The sequence below is a fragment of the Lissotriton vulgaris genome, chromosome 11 (genome assembly GCF_964263255.1).
Source record: "Lissotriton vulgaris chromosome 11, aLisVul1.2, whole genome shotgun sequence".
Taxonomy (NCBI): domain Eukaryota; kingdom Metazoa; phylum Chordata; class Amphibia; order Caudata; family Salamandridae; genus Lissotriton; species Lissotriton vulgaris.
The window spans coordinates 607,670,382-607,688,950 of NC_141699.1; the positions used below are offsets into that span (position 1 = coordinate 607,670,382).

The window sequence follows — 18,569 nt, forward strand, 5'->3', positions numbered from 1 at the left end:
AGTCCTAATAAACTCTGAGTCAACAGCAAAGAAAGAAATATAGACCAATTGTATTTTAGCTTTTGAGCACAGTGACACCCACACCCGAGTTACCCTGATTCTGAGAAGCTTGCAATGTGCCAATAGGCAGGTCTCATTAACTCAGTTTGAGTCCTAATTTCATTTCTGAAGTATGATGCCTGCATACCACTCTTACTTATCAAACTGCAAATCTTGGAATTCCACTTGCCACTCAAAAGTCTCTTTTTTCAAATCACAAAAACGGTTTTGGCATGAACCCTAAAATGGAGAAAATGTGGCAAGGGGCACTTATATATCATGGGGCACTGCAAGGATCCTCTTGGGTATTCCCAAGTCTCGGTCTGCCTCTTCAGCACTCACCGAATCAGCTACCCATCAGTAAGATAATTCAGTTCAAAGCATTGTGCAGGACTCATTGCACAAAACACAGGACTGGCCCTCGCATCCTCCATCAACTGATCAGTCCATATCAGCCAAACAGAGCTCTTAGATCAACCAGCCTGCATCAGCTCTCCAACCCTAGAGTGAAAAAGGCTGAATGTGGAGGGCTTTCCTCGCTTTTATTGCCCCAGGCTCTGGAACGCCTTGCCTCTCTCCCCCACTATGATCAAATAACCTTCTCAGCTTTAGAAAACATCTGAAAACCTACCAATTTGATTGGGACTCCTTATCTGATCTTAACCTTCCCAGCCCTGAGAAGCCCTTCAGGTAGTCATGCGCTTAATAAATCTCCCTGAATTGAATAGAGGCAGTCTACACTGCAGGCCAGAGAGGGCAAGATTAAGAAGGCACCTCTCTTAAATATTTATTAAAGAATCTGTAATCACAGAGAAAGGGTTTCGTTTGACATCGTAATCAAGACAGGCATCAAATTGATTATTAAAAACGTAAGTAAAATTATCTAAATTTCAATGTATGCAATCCAACACGGATTATACTGTTAACGTAGCAGTTAATATGAACTTAAACTCACCAACGATACTCTGTTCAGCTCCGGTTTCCAATTGCATTCCGCTTCCATTAACAAACATCAATGGCGAGGACTTCATGATGTGCTGAATGAAGTCCAACAGCATCACAGAACTTGGCTGCGAATCACCTTTTTTAGAAAGCTCCAAAGCCACTAAAAAAGAAAAATAGCAAAGATCAAATTCTGAAGCCAAATGTTTTAATTTATCAGGAAACTGAAGGACCTGGGACAAGCACAGCTGCCTGCATTTTGTGTTAATGAGCTACAGCTAAAACAAAACACGCACTTGGAACACCTTGGTCAAATGAATGCTATGATAGTTCTTGATAGTGTCATTGATGTCAGCAGAAAGGTCCAGTTGCTTTAATTCAGGGAATGATGAGGCCTCACAGTATGGTAGATGAGAGCAATAGAACCAGGTGAACTCCAACTTTTCTTGACAGGAGTATTGTCAGTCAAAGTATAAGTGGAGGCAAATCCCATGGAATAGTGGAGAAGTATTTAATGATGTCTGTTCTGCAAAAATGAGACTGAGAATGTTGCCTCTGTAAGGTGTAAGGAATGCTAATATAACTTGTGGCATAATGGTATGTTGTCTAGGATCAGGTAACTCGACATTGTTGCCATGGCTTGGCATAGAAATTCAAACCCACTACAAATTAATTTTTCTTAGACATCATTGGTTTTGAGTTAAAGGATCATGAAACCTAGCTATTGAAATTTGTTCTCAGTTAAGCCAGGTGATATATATTGTGTGCAGGTATAGACTGATGAATGGCAAAAATGTTGCAGACATTTTGATGCGTTCAACTGTGTCAGATTTTGGAGGGTATAGATCTGTACTTACGGATATCCTTGAGAATGACTGCTATGCTGTCTCCCGATTTAAGTTGTGTATCCTCAAGGATTAATGACGTAATGATACACTGGGAATGTTCAGTAAGACCGCATTTAGAGATGCAAAAAATTTTCACATTCTGGATGGAAGAGAGGTTGCAGAGTTCAGAATAAATCTGGTATTTAGTAGCAATCACATTAGATAGGAGTTGGAGCTTGGACTAGAACTCGAGTAGGAATTAGTGCGTTTAATGATGAGAACATTATTTGTGTTGACGAATTTGCCTTTGGGACACAGGTAGGAGAACCAGACAGAAGGAATATGAAATGAAACTAGAGGAACATTGTTGAGTTAGTTGGGCAAGTTGAGTAGTAGTGTTTTGTGTGTTTGAGGGGAGTCCATGAGGGTTGAATAACTCAGATCACCCGATTTAAAAAGTCTTGACAGCTAAGGCGGTGGTAGAGTGTTAGAGTAAGCCAACGGAGATAATTTTGCTTCCAGTACTATAGGTTGACTTCAGAGTGCCAGAGAATGGCTAATAATAAATCAGCAAGTAGGAAATTCCAGGGAGAAGAGCACAGGAGGAAAGAGTAAGGCAGCTAGTAGCAGGGTAGTAGTAGGGGTAGGCATAATACTAAAGTAGATGAGGCAATACAAGTAATCAGAACTATCAGACTTGACAACAGAAAGTGCGAAGGAAGATGAATTCAGAATGACGTTTTGAAAGGAAGAGTAGAAGAATAAGAACAGGAATAGAACAAATTTGCCAAAACAACTTTGATGGCCAGACCCAAATGTGCTACTCCTGTGCCCGATTAGGCCCCCGAGAGTGCGATTGCAGCTTTGTGCTGACAGCCAGCACTACTAGATGCTTCCTCCTCCTCCTAAACATTCCTCCCCCTCCTAGGCAGGCCTACATCCTCCCTGGCCGTGCAAACTGGCACCACAGTGATGTTTGTTCTGCTTCTCCCATTTTAATTTAGAATATTCCATCCTCAGTGAGTGTAGTCTTCTAACAGCATTCGAGACCTGCTGCTTCAGGATATTTCGGTTGTTAAAGGCTTCCTCGTTATATAAGTTTGGTTTAGGACCTTTAACAACCTGTAGTGGGCTATAATGTTGCAGTAGTTTTTCTTGTCTAAGAGGAAGCATTTGAGGACAGATGTGCAGGTGTTCTCATCTTTTGCCAGTGAAAGATGAACTCGTCTGGGAAGATCTGATGACGAGAGGAGATAAGTTGATTAATTCTACAATCAAGGAAACCCTCATGAAAACTTGTTTTCTACAAAAACGTATTTTGAGCACTATAAGATGTTTAGACTTGGTGGTTTAGGTGTTGTCTTTGTAATTTCCACAACGCGGTATTAGAACAAGGATCATTGTACGGAGTTCTGTTTGCATTCAAGTGGCTCAGTGTGGGTAAGGAAATATCCCATCAATTTTTAAATCGAAGCCTGCTAAAGACATCTTGGGGACATTCAGAAAGCAACCCAGGGAATGCATTCCACCCGTTGCTTACTCTTGACTGTGTGGTTTGCAACTCACATTTTCTGGCTTTCTTTTCCCTGGCTTTATTTGTTTTAGGCTGTCCAGCGTTAGTTCGCCCTCTCAAGGAGGAAAGCCTTTTCACAACAACTCCACGTGTACTTTTCCACGACTGCTCCTTTCTCTAAACAGTCCTGCAAAACCTGTTCTTGTCTTGTCACATTTGCTGTGCATTCAAAGACAGAGGTCAAACGTCAGACTCATCCTCCTAGGGAGCTTGATGTTTACCTTTCTTTCTCTGACTTAAAAGTGAAAGTACTTGTAAGGCATTCTTGCTGAATTGTAGGTGTAGACAAGGTTGTTTTTTTCTTGCGCACACCAATTAAATAAATTTTCAAGTTCTCGGGAATATATCAGAATTAGGAACGCACAAATTTTTTGTTAATTCTGAAGTGTGTTGGAAACAAATTTTTTAATATAATCAAAACCAATCAATACTAGGTGATGCCGTTTCCACGCATTGTCGTTTGTGCACTTTATAGTTATACTAGCGCGCGGGACACACTGAGTGTAACCAGGCGCTTTACAAATGGTTTTATTATTATTATTATTAGTAAAACTATATGGCTGTGCAAATAATGGTCACTTCAATTAAAAATTAAATGTGTTTTCTGTAATGGCAGTGTGCTAGCACACCTTTCATACTCCGCTCTACTTAACTCAGCACCACTCCACGCCACTGCACTCTACTCGGCATCACTCAACTTCACAACACTCCACTGCACTCTGCACCACTGCACTCTACTCCACTCTATGTCACTTCACTCTACACCTCTCTACTCTACACCACTCTACTGTAGGATAATGCACTCTACGCTACACCACTGTACTCTTCGCTATTTCACTTTATACCACTCCAGTCTAGGACACTCCAGTCTTCTCTGCACAACTTCACTCTATGCCCTGCACTCTACTCCAATACACTCTATGCCAATGCATTCTACTCTGTAATACTAAACAACAAGCCCCTGCACTCTACGGCTATCCATTGCACACCACTCTAACCTACTCCGCACCACTGCACTCCTATGCCATTGCACTCTACACCACTTTACTATATGCCATTATACTCTACGCCACTGCACTCTACCCTGCACAACTCCACGCCACGCCACTTCACTCTAACCTGAAACTATTGACTCTATGACACTGCACTCTATGCCAATTTACCCGCTCTGAGCCATTACACTCTACTCTACTCCAAATGCACTTTACGAGACCCTATTATGCCACTTTATTCCAATGCACTCTACACCACTCTACTTTGCACCACTGCACTCTACGGCACTGCATTCTGCATCACTTCACTGTACTCCACTGCACTCTACGCCTCTACACTCTCGGCAAATCTATTCTATGCCACTCTACTCTGCACCACTGCACTCTATGCACCAGCCCTCTACTATGCATCACTCTAATCTAAGCCACTGCATCGTACGCCCCTGATACTATGCCAGAGCACTCTACGCCTTTACACTCCCCAATATCTATGCCAAGGCACTCTACGCCACTCTATTCTGCAGCACTGCACTCTACGCGACTGAACTCTAGGCCATTGAAGTCTGCATCACCCCACTCTATGCCACTGCACTCTATGGCACTATATTCTACTCTACACCATTCTATGCCACGGCACTCTATGCCACTCTACATAACTCCACTCTGCACTCTATAACTTTGCACTGTACTAAGCAATACTTTAATCTATGCCACTGCATTCTACAACGCCGCATTGTCCTCCGCTGAAATCTATGCTACTGCACTCTACGCCACTATACTCTGCAACACTATACGCCATTGCCCGCTACACCAGTCCACTCTACTCTACGCCACTCCACTGTGCGTCACTCTACGCAACTCCACTCTATGCCACTACAATACACGCTACTCTGCCACTTCAGTCTATGACACTCAACACCACTCTTCTCGATTCCACTTTACGACACTCCAAGCCACTCTCCTCTATGCCACTAACTTTTAGCCATGCTGAACAACAGCCAAGCTGGTATAAACCACATTGGCAAAGCCAATAGCTTTTGTCTAGGCAAGAGTTGTTTACTCTTTCAAGGTGGAGGGTGTATCCTAATTGTAAGATAAGATCAAATAGTGGCATAAAGGATGAGACGAACCAAGCTTCCCTGAGTGCAATAAAGTCATGGTCAATGTCACTGATGAGGGCAGATATGAAAGTTACATTTAAGGCAGCAAACCTAGAGTTCAGAAGGTCAGCTTCAATATGATGCGTAGGAGATAGGTAACTGGGATAAAAGAAGGGGATTCTTTCAAGGGTACTTTGGCAGATTTATCATTGATTGAGTGTTAGGCCACTGGAGTGCTGGTGACTGTAGGAAAAATATGTTTTGTGGGCTCTGAGATAATGAAATATGCAGGCCTGTAGAGTGCATTAGAAGTGATGTGTGGAGGACTGCACCCAAGTGTTCTGGTCAGAGTCTGCTGGGATTTTCAGGTGAAGACGAGAGGAGTTGAGTAAAACAGGAGGCAAGGAGAGCAGTTGCTGGGACAAGAAGAAGCTGGAAGTGTGGTTTGCAGATCTTGAATGATCTCATACAGATAATCTATCTATAGTTTTATGTCAAGCTATTCACTTTGGTGAATGGATAAGAAACTTGTGCTCTGGTCAATTGAGTGTGGCTGGAGTAAAATACAATGTGAGAAGTCAGATCTCTGTTAGGAATCCCACCATTGGTTTGTCAAGTTCTTCATCTGGGAGTCAGTTTGTATGCTACTGTTGTGGAACAGGTGCACTTGAATGAGGGTTGGCTGACAGCGAGGCTGCATCGAGGGTCATTGTGGCTACCCAGAGGGTTACAAATTTGGCTCTTGGCAGTATTTCAATCTGAATCAGTGTAGGAGTAGTTTTGTTTCAGGTTATGGTCTTGAAAGCCTTCATTTATGCTGGCATTATGCTGCCTAGTGTCATTTTGTGGGGTATTTGAATGATGGTGAGGGGTGTGGAGGAGGGTGAGCTAGAGGTATCACAGTTAATAGAGAGATCGTAGGCATAGTATTAGTGATAATATTCATAGCCATGATAAAAACCTTTACGGCCTTCAGGGCATTTACACAAATTGATGAAGACATGGATTTTGATAACAGAGGATTACATAGAGAGCTTTCATTTGTTCTTATTTTTTGCACAGGTTGAAGCATAGTTGGCAAAAATATTTTCTAAATATGATGCAAACCGAAAGAGAGGCCAGAGAGTTAATGAAACCCTCAGTATGAGCCTATCTAATATTGAAAACGGCTCCAATGATAGAACCCGATTTAAATGTTATAACAAAGCCTCATCACTGCTTTCTTTGAACCAGATTTAGATTCAACCTCCTGCACTTTTTATTGCCTGAACCTCGGGGATTGAGAAAGGTGAAAGATTTGGTCCCTTGCTTGTGTGATGATTTCTCTAGCCAAGACACTTTGCACTTTACCATGTTTTGCGACCATTATTATCATATTCGCAAACTGTTTTTAGTACCTATTTTAAAGGATAAAGGTTTTATACAGGTGAGACCAGCGTTAGTATATTTACAGCTGCTAAACAATACATGGGAAAGTTTTAATATTGCTCGTTTTTTAGTTGCGGCTAGGGAAAGGAAAAGAAGGGCCTCTCTGTTATGAAATATTTGAGCTCTTCTATAATTGCAATGAAATGTTTTTTTATAATGGATGTCTATTGTGCAGAAGATTAATTTTTTTAAGTATTCTGCATATGCTTCATTTATAACACCAAGAGGATGGGTTTTTTTATGTTGAATTTTTATGGTGTATGAGATTATCCTAAATGAACTTTGTATATGTTTTAAAGTTGTTCTACAGGAATTTATGTAGTGTGTGTTTATGGTTTTTACAAACCGAATAAAGTGATTATGACTGACTGACTGGTATAGGTGGCCCTTTTTCGTTACGGTAACAGGAGATAGTACTTTTTTTCTCATAAGGGATTTTGAGTTTTTTAGGAATGAGCAGAAAAGACATTGTCCTTGGGTCAACAGCACCAAGTCTGATGGGTTGTCATTGATTAAGGTTTTTGAGTGGGTGTTCAGCCCGTCATTTGTGGGATTAGAGGGCAAATTTGAAAACGCCACAGATGAACAGGATCTCTGAGGTACTACTACTACCTGTAGTAAAAAATGTGTTGGCTGTGGATTTTGAGAAACAAATTCAGTATGCAATAGCCACTATATAAAACCATCGGTTATCACTCTGTATGGAGAGAAAATGTTGGTGTAAGGTGTTACATTAGGAAAAAAAAGTGTTCCTCAGTATAACATCACATTTCGCTAAAAGCAAATTGAGGTGCAAAAATATCTTTGATGCTCTATCAGTGCCAGTGTATCAAACTGAAAACAACACAAGCCACATTTATGTACAAACTTAGATTTAGGCGCAAAATCACTTTTGTTGCAATTATTACATAATATATTATATTATATTATATCTTGGTACATAGCATGCAGGACTGTGACATCACAATGAGCTACAGAATGAGATTTAGCTTTAAACTCCCCTTTAGTACATCAGCACCAGGAGTGTGGAAACAACTGTAGGTGACAAACACATCTGGGGCAAACTCACTACTTACAGAGACAAAGGATGGTAGTAAGATGCATCATTTAGTGTAAAAGGTGTACACCAGAATGTCCTCATGTTTGCTGCTTAACAGCAGATGGAGGTGCAAAGTCACACTTAGTACAATATCAGCAGGAGTGTGGAAAAAGCTTAAGAAAGCAGATCACAGTCCAAACCCTAACTTGCTTCCACAATTTAGCCCACTGAAAATAACAACAAAGTATCCCAGATATACCATGCACTGCGAACTAATGCACTTAACATGATCCTAACATTCAATTCATAATGGGGAGGAAGGTGTGGGAAATTGGCGGAGGTCGATTGGACATATGCCCTGATGGCTCAGAGTACTGGCCAATGAAATATCACATATTTTCTAAATTACCTCTAATCCAAATCATACACTTACACAGGGTATATTATTCTCCAACACAACTCTGGAAAAGGCACCTAATGTTTAAGATGTAGTGTAGCTCTGAGGAACTTTTTTCAGGTTGTGTCAGAATGTGAGGTCATTCAAAGGTACCGCCACAAGATGTCTAGGATACTGACAAAACTATTGACCTGGCCCATCCCTCTTTCATCAAAAATGGCAAACTTGGCATTTATGAATGAGGATGGGTACATCAGCAGCATGGAAGCACTTATGCGGACAAACACATTTTGGGGGCAAAGTCATCAGGGGTGTGGTACCATAGTTAGATACAAAAACACTCAGTTCAGAAGAGAAATGTAGTACCAAGTTGGGATATTAGGTGTACAAATGTATGCCTCTATAGGACATACACATTTTTTTAACAGCACATTGAGGTATAAAATGGGGTAAAGTAAGCAGAATATTGTCATATTTAGAAGTAAAATCATATTTAGATGCAATTGCACTCTTGGTGCGACATCAGCAGAGTGTGGAAGCACCTTTGGGAGCACAACATTCTTTTTGAAACAAAAACACATTTAGGTGCAAAAACTCATTTGAGGCAAAACTTAACTAAGGGAGCACAAACACATAGTTAAAATCACCCTTAGTGGAAAGTCGGCAGGAGTGCAGTCCACAAGAAACAAGGTGGTGTTGACTACATAACAAATACCATAAAACATGCATTTTCTTTATGCTTTGGTTTCCCTCTACTATACACTACAAAGGATAAAAAAGACCGCTCTTGTGATAAAGAAAACACCCACAGCCGTGGCAGGGTTCATATAAATACCCATGACGCGATAGGCTTGAGTCGTCCACTGGTGCAATTTCTTTCTGTTTAATAGTAATGTATTTTAACACACGATATAATTGAAAGGTGCAGGTATAGGGAGAAGGGCATTGGCATTGTGATTTCCATTCCCAATGCCACATTTTGTGTTAAAATACTTCCAAAATAGACTTTTAAATAGCACACTATTCAAACGGTTTGGACTGAATATGGGATGCTGGAGACTGACTCTATCCAAACACCACTGCAACACATATAAATAGACAAAACTTCTAGGGGCTGGAAAAAAATGCGATGGGTGCTTTCAAAAAGCAATGGCTGAGCAGGGCTGACTCAAACGAGGCAATGGTTCAAGTAGGCTGACCCAAAGCCTACTCTGTATTTTTAGGGCTGGTCAAGCATATGTCAAGGGCGCTGGCAAACAGCAAAAAGTCTTCTGTCGAGAGACCTAAAAAGCCACCTTTATTTCACCTTTTTACAAAGTGCAAATATCTGATCATACATCCTACACAGGATAAAATATGCAATTGCTGCTTAACAAATGAAGAAACAGAAAACAAAGCTTTCTTATGCCGTCGCTCTAAAATTCAGTCATTGCTGAACGTGCAGAAAATACACAAATGCAATAAACCCGGAGACTGGGACTTCACTGCACCATTTGACCAGTGGACCCTAAATCCAAGGTTTCAGACATAGGATTCAAAAATCTTCAATTGGATATCTTGTTTTTCCAGATATGTTAATCATCTCGCCTGACTCAATATTTAAAGCACGCAAACTGACACGTGTCATGTTCTGCTGTACAAAGCCCTCAATTGCTTGCTGCAAACCACTGGAAGGAAAGTAGCACTTTCGTACCTGATCTTCACACTTCTCCACAAGGATGGCACACAGGCAACAAATTCGCAAGCTCATTATTCTGATTTTCACAAATATAAACCACATTGTAACAACACTGGGAGCCATGCCGTTAGTATGAAACGTGCAAAGTAAATGAATGACTTACCAACATCAACGTCTGTAAGGATGCGATCGATGAACTGGCAAAGGATTTGTCGGGGCTTCTGAACAACTGTGTTGTAATCTTCTGGGTTAGCACTAATTTGTTAAAAAGAGAAAGAACGCTACCTGTTTAGCTACAAAGCTAACCCAAAGCTTTAATTCATCAATGCCCCAAGTGCTGAAATCCGTGCTGCAGGAGAGTGCCCCCTAAACAACAATAATCAACAACCCACAGTACAACTGGTAGAAGGAATAATCAGTCTAAATCTTAATAGCCTGTAAGTGTGCAGTTCGGATAAATAACCTAGGTCTGTTTCCTGGGTATGGCTACTTACTGACGCCTCTAAGTTACAGGGAAGTGATGGGTGGCCATGTTTGAATTATTCCTACTCACTCATTCCATTCTATCGATTTTTAGACTACCTATGCCATTAAATGAGGAGGCCCATATGCTAAACAAGCATAGCCTTCCCCAAAAGGAGTAATCAAACACCAGACTGTTCTTTCTAGAGTAGGAGCCACTCTTCGTCTTAGTAGCATTGTGCTGTAATGTGCACAGGTTCAACAACTCATATACTTAACAGAAGGCAAGTAAAAATGTGTTCACCTGTCGAAAGAGCATTTCGGATGGATACTGACTTTCTTCTGCAGATTTTTTCATCTTGTAGATGCCAAGTGGGACTCCAGAAACCCGAGGTCTACCTGTAGCACTGATCAAAAAGGACATGGCCAAACTATGCATTTATGGTTGAATCTCCTTGTCTGAGCACTTTGATGCATATATACTGCTCACCACAGAGGAATCAGGTCTTTTCTGATCTAGTGAATGGAGGCAGGTAAACAAAAAAGAATCAGCAAAAGGAAGACACCACCTACCATTTTTTTATTTAATGTAACATATTCTCCTACTAAAAGCTCTTCTTCTGGAGATTCAGCAGCTTTTTAAAGTTGCTCGTGCAATACCATGATAATGTGGGTGGTGGAAACTTGAATGTTTCATAAAAGATCTTCCTATATCAACATGCGCCGAACAACTGTTCTTCCAGGCAGTGCTTTTGGTACTAATGGATAATATGGATTTGTGAATTTATGCAGCCAGGATTGAGTAGCTGCATGACAACTCTTCTCAATAGGGACTCTCCTTTAAAATCTATGTAGGAACTGCCAATTCAATGGAGGAACCTCAAACACCCATTTTATTACGTTGAAAGAAAGGGTGTATATATTTAGGTGATCTATAAGTGCAATGGCTCAAAGCTATTTTAGAGTCAATCCTATGTAAACAGTGTCCCTTGAAAATGTGGGTGGCAGGTGTACATGGAGTGCAGAACTAGTAAGAGTACTAGGGACACAAAATGGTTAAAGGTTACAACATTCCAAGGAAGGTATTGAGCTCATTACAAGCTGAGAATAGCCACAAGCCATACCCAACATGCAGTGAAGGCTCAAATCGACCAATGGCAAGAACTCTGCCACCAGTGGTAATATCAGCTGCACTATGGGGGTATGCCTCCTGAGCCATTTCACACACCCTAAAGATAGGAAGGCTACAGGCTGATTTGCTGGTTTAGCCTTAATTCTAGCAAAGCAATACATAGCCATGAACTGGAGGAGAACAGCCGCACTGTCCATAGATAAATGGCGGCAAGAGGTTGGGCCATGGGCTGAATACAAAAGTACCCTGTTACATATGGATGCAAAACGGGGCCAGAGGAAATCTGACTGTGACATCCTTGGAAACGATCCTTGCAGGGTTTGAAGGCAGAGCTGGCAAAATAATAGGCCACCATTAGAGGAGACCTCCCTCGTCACCTGTTGCATCTGCCCTTTATACCCACCCCATCAGAAGACATTCTCATTCGATAAATATATGGTTGAGGCTGGCATGGGGTGAACTACCCCGCCCTTCATAGCATCTTGAAGAATACTTTAACTAGGTATCTGTTCTCCCAATTGATAAGCTCTACACCTGAAAAGTGATCATAATCCTAGACAGTGTTGGAATTGCTTTTGTTCCCAGGTTTGATATGTTTTTATTGCAAATTAAGCATGTGTATAATTGCTTGAGGGCCTCTCGGCCATGATATTTAATAGTAACTTTGACAGGGCAATAAGAGGCGTAACTGTTCTATGCAAGAGATATAGCAAGGGTATCCCCTCAAGGTAAAATAATTTTGATATGACTTGGAAATATAGGGGGGCAGATGTTTCCTTGACTCCCCACTTAAAAGTTTGCTGTGTATTAAGAGTCTAAAGAAATTATGCTAATTGTACGGTGGTTCGAAGTACTGCGTATACAACAAAACAATAAAATTATGTTTCAACAAAAAAAAATCCTCTGCCACCAGGACTCTTATATCACCTATAATATCAATGGTGATAGAACATATGACGTGACCATTAATATGTTAGATAAAGGCACCAATATCCTAACACAAGTGACACGGTGATCAAAGGCTAGAATACGGTATATATAAATGTCCTCACATTTATCTAATTTAGGCAAAAAGCTGCAATTCTTGAAAAAAAAAATAATATTTTTTTTCATCGTGAAGGCATATTGCAAGAACATGAAGGACTTTTGGGCATATAATAGCAATATTGGTAGGATATTATTCCACGTTTGCGGAATATGGCAGCACCTCTTGTGACACCACCACTTGACATCTTAATGACACTTTTGGACCAATAGATTAGGATTATTTCAGGCATTGGGGGGCTCGTGGTGGTCATTCAAGTCCGTGAAGTATACTTCAGACTTACGATGCCTTATAATAACCATAATGAAATCTTTTAAGAGTCTGTGGTGTCACAATTCTCTCCCTGCACTCTCGTGCCCACCACCAGAGGAGTGCATAGTGTGACTTTCCTGTGTTCTAATAAGCTTCCGAGTTACTACCCTGCATGCATATCCTGACTTCCATCCATTTGGGAATTATCATCCATTCCCAATCCATGCTGGGTTTTGTGAAAGTCAGCCTGCTCATGCTTGAAGCCAGTATGCTCATGTTTGACACTCCATTACCTAGAATTCCCTGCTCACTGCTTAGTCTCCACCCCTGCAGACCAAGGATGGGTGGAAGAATTCAGCTCACCTGTGGACGGCTGCTCCTAGCCAGCTCACACCTGATGCATGCGATTACTGTGAGCTCTTTTAAGCCCCAGCTTCCTTCAGGCCAGAGTTGGTCATTGTAGCTGTGCACCGGTGACACCGACCCTTGTTTCCAGTTCTCCCTGAGCTTTAGTTATTCCTGGTTCCTGACCTAATGCAGTTTTCCTTGTTCCTGAATTAGCACTGCCTGCAGTGCTACCTTGACCTCTGAGCTTTAGCTCAATTCTAGTTCTGCTCCTGAGCCTTCGCATTCCTTGTTCCTGAGCTGCAGCAGTTTCCCTTGTTCCTGAGCTAGCACTGCCAGCAGTGCTACCTTGACTTTTGAGCGTTTGCTAAATTCTTGTTCTTGCTCCAGCACAGCTACCTTGTTTTCTTTACACCGGAGCCAGCACTATTCCAGTATACCCTTGTAGCCTCCCTTCTGTATATCCTTTTCCAGTCCCTGCCTTTCTTCCCATTTCCTTGATTCCCGTTCCTAGTTTTCTGTCTTTCTATGCCTGCTGTCTTGGTTCTATTACCTTGTATGTTTGTTACCAGCTTTCCTCCAAGTGTACCCTGTGATTTCCTTCCTTTCCAGTTAAGCACTCCTCCTTGATAGCTCTTTGTCTATTGTGCTTGTGTTTAGGTCTACCCACTTGTTGTTACTGCCTTGCCAGTTCCTGTTTGATCGCCAGGATCCTTGGGCACAGGCGAGTACCTAGGTGGTGTTTCTTGTTCACTGTGAGTATTGTCTTTGAGTTACATTTATAACATCACCATAGATATAAGCTCCACGGACCCTGCCTTTGCAAGCATATCCATTGTGTGGGTATTTGCAGTCAGTATCTGTAACAGCAACTGTGGGGTGAGGAACTTACTGAGCTTCAGTCTTACTGGGTGGAGCTCTTGAGTGCTTCACCCCACACTCCCCTGTATTGTTAATGTTGTTTCATATATATGTGTTGCACATTCGTCCTGGTTGATGTTATTCTGAATGCTAAATCACTTCAGGAGTGTCTGTCCTTTCGGAGTCTTAGCCATCTTGTTTCTGGATCCCTTTTCTCCTCTGACTTCCTCTATGATCCTTGGCAGCGCTGTAGTCCGTTTTCTGCGTACGTTTTCTACCCAGTCGCCAGTCCACGCCCAAGTCCCGAACGGAGCTCGAGACATAGTCCCGGATAGTCCCTGACAAGTGGTATGGAAGCATTTCCTCTTTGTACCAAGTGTTAGTGGAACCACAACCTTGCAGGCAATTATAATAATGAACTGCAATTATTTGCTGATCACATCAAATGAGATGCCATCAGGTCAATCATAAATTATACCAATTTTGAAATCGTACTGTGAGGTTACGTGGGTCAAGGATGAGATGTGGAGTGTTTTTGTATGCAGCTAACGATAGCTAGAGGGTTTAATTGGTGTTTAAGTTTTAGATCTTATTCATAATGTTCCATCAACAGAAGCTTTAAGGAATTTGCCATTTTTAATAATCGCTAGTACCTAACTTTAGTAGACTACCATAAGACCTGTCAAAATTGTTTTAATTTTAGGGAATGGTAATGATTTAACAACTGCTTCAAATTTGCTGCTAACCCTGTCCTCCGTGCCCGGTGTGCTGCAGACTTTTTAGTCGGTGTTATGTCTATGAGAGCATGTGACAGCTGTCGAAGCAATGGTAGCTTTCCATGTTTAAAACCTGGTATTGCAACGTGTACTTTCTGCGTAATGTCTGTGATGACATCAGTTGCTGGTCAGTGTGTCTGCATGCTATGTTAACAATGGAATATCTGTTAGTTCATATTTTAGCCATCACGGGGACTGGAGGCTTGACTCTGTGTGATCTATATGAGAAAATTGATTTGCCGCAAGTGTAACTGCAACTATTGCTGCTCATGTAATCTCGGTTGCCAGTCAATGAAAATTGGAATTGGAATTGCATTTGAATAACACTTCATACCCCCTGACGAGGAAACAAAATGCATTTTCCTTCGCGTAGGATGCTAAACGGTACAGGAGTGCATCACTGCAAAGATGTTCAATTGCAGTAAGGTCTATGTGAGAAGCATTCTGTTGTGATGCCTGAGTGACCTGAGTGGTGGTTTTAGCCTGTCCTGGGTCTTTACACTTAATAGTAAGAGGTGGGTAGAACAATGAGACATAGATCACTCAAAGTTTACATTAATATGTTGCTGTGAATTATTCTGCAGGTCTCTCCCAGAATTTCTGAATAAGAGCTGAACCACTAAGCCATATACTGTGGTCAAGACAGTAGCTCTGGAACATCTTGGAGGGATTGGTGAGGTAAAAGTTGTGAGATGAACAAATATCAGATTCTGTGAGCCATTTAATTTGCTCTTTGTCCTTCAACCCTCTCTTAAATATGCCTGGTACAAATAAGCTGTGAAGAACTCTACTCAGTTAATTGAACAAGAAGCCCCTATTCGAGAAATTTCTGCACTGATGAGGTGTAAAGTATCAACTCTTGGATAAATTAATCCAATTAATGAGATCATCTCCTTGAAACGTTCTCATTGGCTTTAGAGTCATCCTTTGGCTCCCTGCTTCCCCCATGACCTATAAGAGGAGAAACTCTTCTGTAAGGCACTGGAAGAGACCTGACACCAAGAGTATTCCCCCGTGCACGTCCTAACTTGCAGGTAGCACTCCATACTAATAGAAAAGATACTTGAGTGACACTCGCCCACTTCTAAGAGGATGAAATAGCCACAGCTGCTACTTTCCCCAAAGGGAAACTTTCAAGATAGATGCCTCCCTTTCTCAGTCTACTTGCTGCAACTTATCTCAAATGCTCTGTGACTTGATTTCTTCTTATTTCATGAAAACGTTTAAAAATGATTGCGCTTCTGTTACTCTTGCTTTTCCTAAATCTCCACTGGTGTCTTTTCACCCCCTTTCTACTACTGACAATGAGTTCTCTTTTCACCTTTCTCAGTTTTCTCTACCTTCCCAGGAACACAATGCCAAACGTTTGCTCTCATCAAACCAGCCTCTTCTCTAAATCCATGTCCAGCCGATATTATTCATCTTCTTGCCTCGGTTCTATTTCCAGTTTTCAAAGATCTCTGCAATACAGCTTTAACCCCCTACTTGTTTTACATTAATGGAAACAGACTCCTGCTGTCCTGTTAAAAAACGCCTACAGCAGATTGTAATAGTCTTAATAATCTCAGTCCTATCTCTCTTCTCATGCTCCCCAGATAATTCTTGAAAACAAAGTCACGCTCATTTGTCTTCCTTTTTGGAATCCAAAATAAATCTGAGATCCTTCTCAACCCGGGTTCCTTTCTTTCCACTGCACTGAGTCAATCTTGGTCTCCATCCTGTAGGACTTAAGGTTTCTAGCAGATCAGGGCAGCAGTGCCTCTCTGATCTTATTTGCTCTCCCTACTGCCTTTGATGCTGTATCTCACACCATTCGGCTTGGAAATCTTCACCAAGTTGGTATCCAGGCAAAGGCTCTTGCTTAAACTGCACAATATTTGAATGGACAGATCCCAGGCTATCCATCGCCCCACTTTCGGCTCAGATTTAAAAAAATATATTGTTTAGGGTCCTTCAACGTTCCTTCCTAAGTTCCACTCTTTTCAATATTTATGTTGTTCAACTGGTAGCACCTATCTGGTTCTTTGGTCTCTCTCTCCTTCACTTTCTATGCCAATGACACTGTAACTATGGTCCAGATGGATGCTACACACATGAACAACCAGTCCTACTTCCACAAATGTTTCATCTTGGTGGTCTCTTGGATGCACAATGACACTTGAAAACTTAACACAGACAAAATAGATGTTTTATAGTTGGCAAAAAGCTCACCTTACGGTGTGCAAAGTGGTGGCCTGCTAATTTAGACTAGATATCCACCCACATTACTTCAGTTCAGTATCTGTTTCCTCTTTCACCACACTACGTCAACATCGCCCCCAAATCGGTAGAATCTTTTCTCCTTGCTTCTTCAATCTCAGTTCAGATTTCCTTCTTAAAGTGATCTGCTCATCAATCAGCAGTACAGGCGACAGTTCTATCCAATGTGGAGTACTGTAGGTGACTTTATCCTGGCCTTCTTGCCTCATATTTAGGCAGGATCCTCACGGTAGAGCATACTGCAGTACAGCTAATCTTTCTACTGCCACAGCTTGCCCACATCTCTACCCATAGGTCCTTTCAGCCTAGACCACCAGAGGCCAAACACATCACCTTCAAGCCCTTCTACCTGATTCACAGTGCTTTTTCTAAGACAAGCTCCACCTGGGTGGGGGCGGTTGGTAATCCATTAGGGATGCCCTCTTTCACCATTGATATTTCTATTGGCTTTGGGACCACTGTCGGCTATTCAGGCAGAGCGATAGAATTGGAAATACAATCTATCGCAATAGAGGAGCACAAAACGGTGTACTGCACCAACGATATTTTGGTGAATCTTTCCTATCCTAACACCTTTATAAGAGTATAGATGGCCCGCAATATTCATTCGCAATATTCTCAGTGAATAACGTAAATTGAACCAAATACAAGGCAATCCTAATGAGCACCTATACATCGAGGACAGTGGTGTTTAACACGCTTTTTCAATGGAAACAATCTGACCTAAAGTACCCAGGCATTTATGTCAATGCAAGCCTTTCAAGCATTATGAATGACAATATAAGACCCTTATTAGACCAAGCGACAAGAAGGATTAAGAGATAGTTGTCCTTAAAATATTTCTCTCTCTGAGGCTGAAAACAAGTTGCGGTGAATCTGGTGCCTAGATTTAACTAGCTTTGGAATGTTGCCTTTAAAAATTCCAAAACAAATCATCCAACTGATAGACTCCAGCATAATAATCTTTACTTAGAATGGGCAACGAGCAAGACTTGCTGGGGCAAAGCTTTATGCTAGTACTAAGAAAGGGAGGATAAAACGACCACACGTGGAATCATCGCAGCTTTACACCAATTAGTACTGGCAGTCTATCTTTTAACCTGCACTGGGAAACTTCCTTATGGGTCAAGATAGAAAGACACATCATGCAGGCAAACAATGATTTGGGAATTTATTACACCAGGCACCAAGATAAGACTACGGAAGAAAACCTCATACTGAAAGCTTCATGATACGCTTGACCAAAGAGATGCACTCCCCGCTCCAAATTTCAGCACGCACAAAACAGCACACATTTGGCACAACCACAAGATACAAAAAATTCATGAACCATTTCATTCTTCATCATGGATCAGTAAAAGGATCCCCCAATTGGATTCTATTAAATCCTTTCAATAGTTAAAGAGTTTGCACTGCCGCACT

At 41.5% G+C, this 18,569-nt stretch overlaps 1 protein-coding gene across 2 annotated transcripts in view; it reads right to left on the reverse strand.

Annotated features, from left to right (window-relative positions):
• Window positions 1–18,569, reverse strand: part of ATR (ATR checkpoint kinase) — a 566,179-nt gene that overhangs the window by 526,233 nt on the left and 21,377 nt on the right. For both annotated transcript variants that reach the window (XM_086943714.1, XM_086943713.1), the window contains exons 2-3: window positions 10,179–10,270; window positions 995–1,144 (exon numbers count right to left, since the gene is read on the reverse strand). In XM_086943714.1, the coding sequence (XP_086799840.1) occupies window positions 995–1,144; window positions 10,179–10,270 (242 nt within the window). The remainder of the gene's footprint in view (window positions 1–994; window positions 1,145–10,178; window positions 10,271–18,569) is intronic.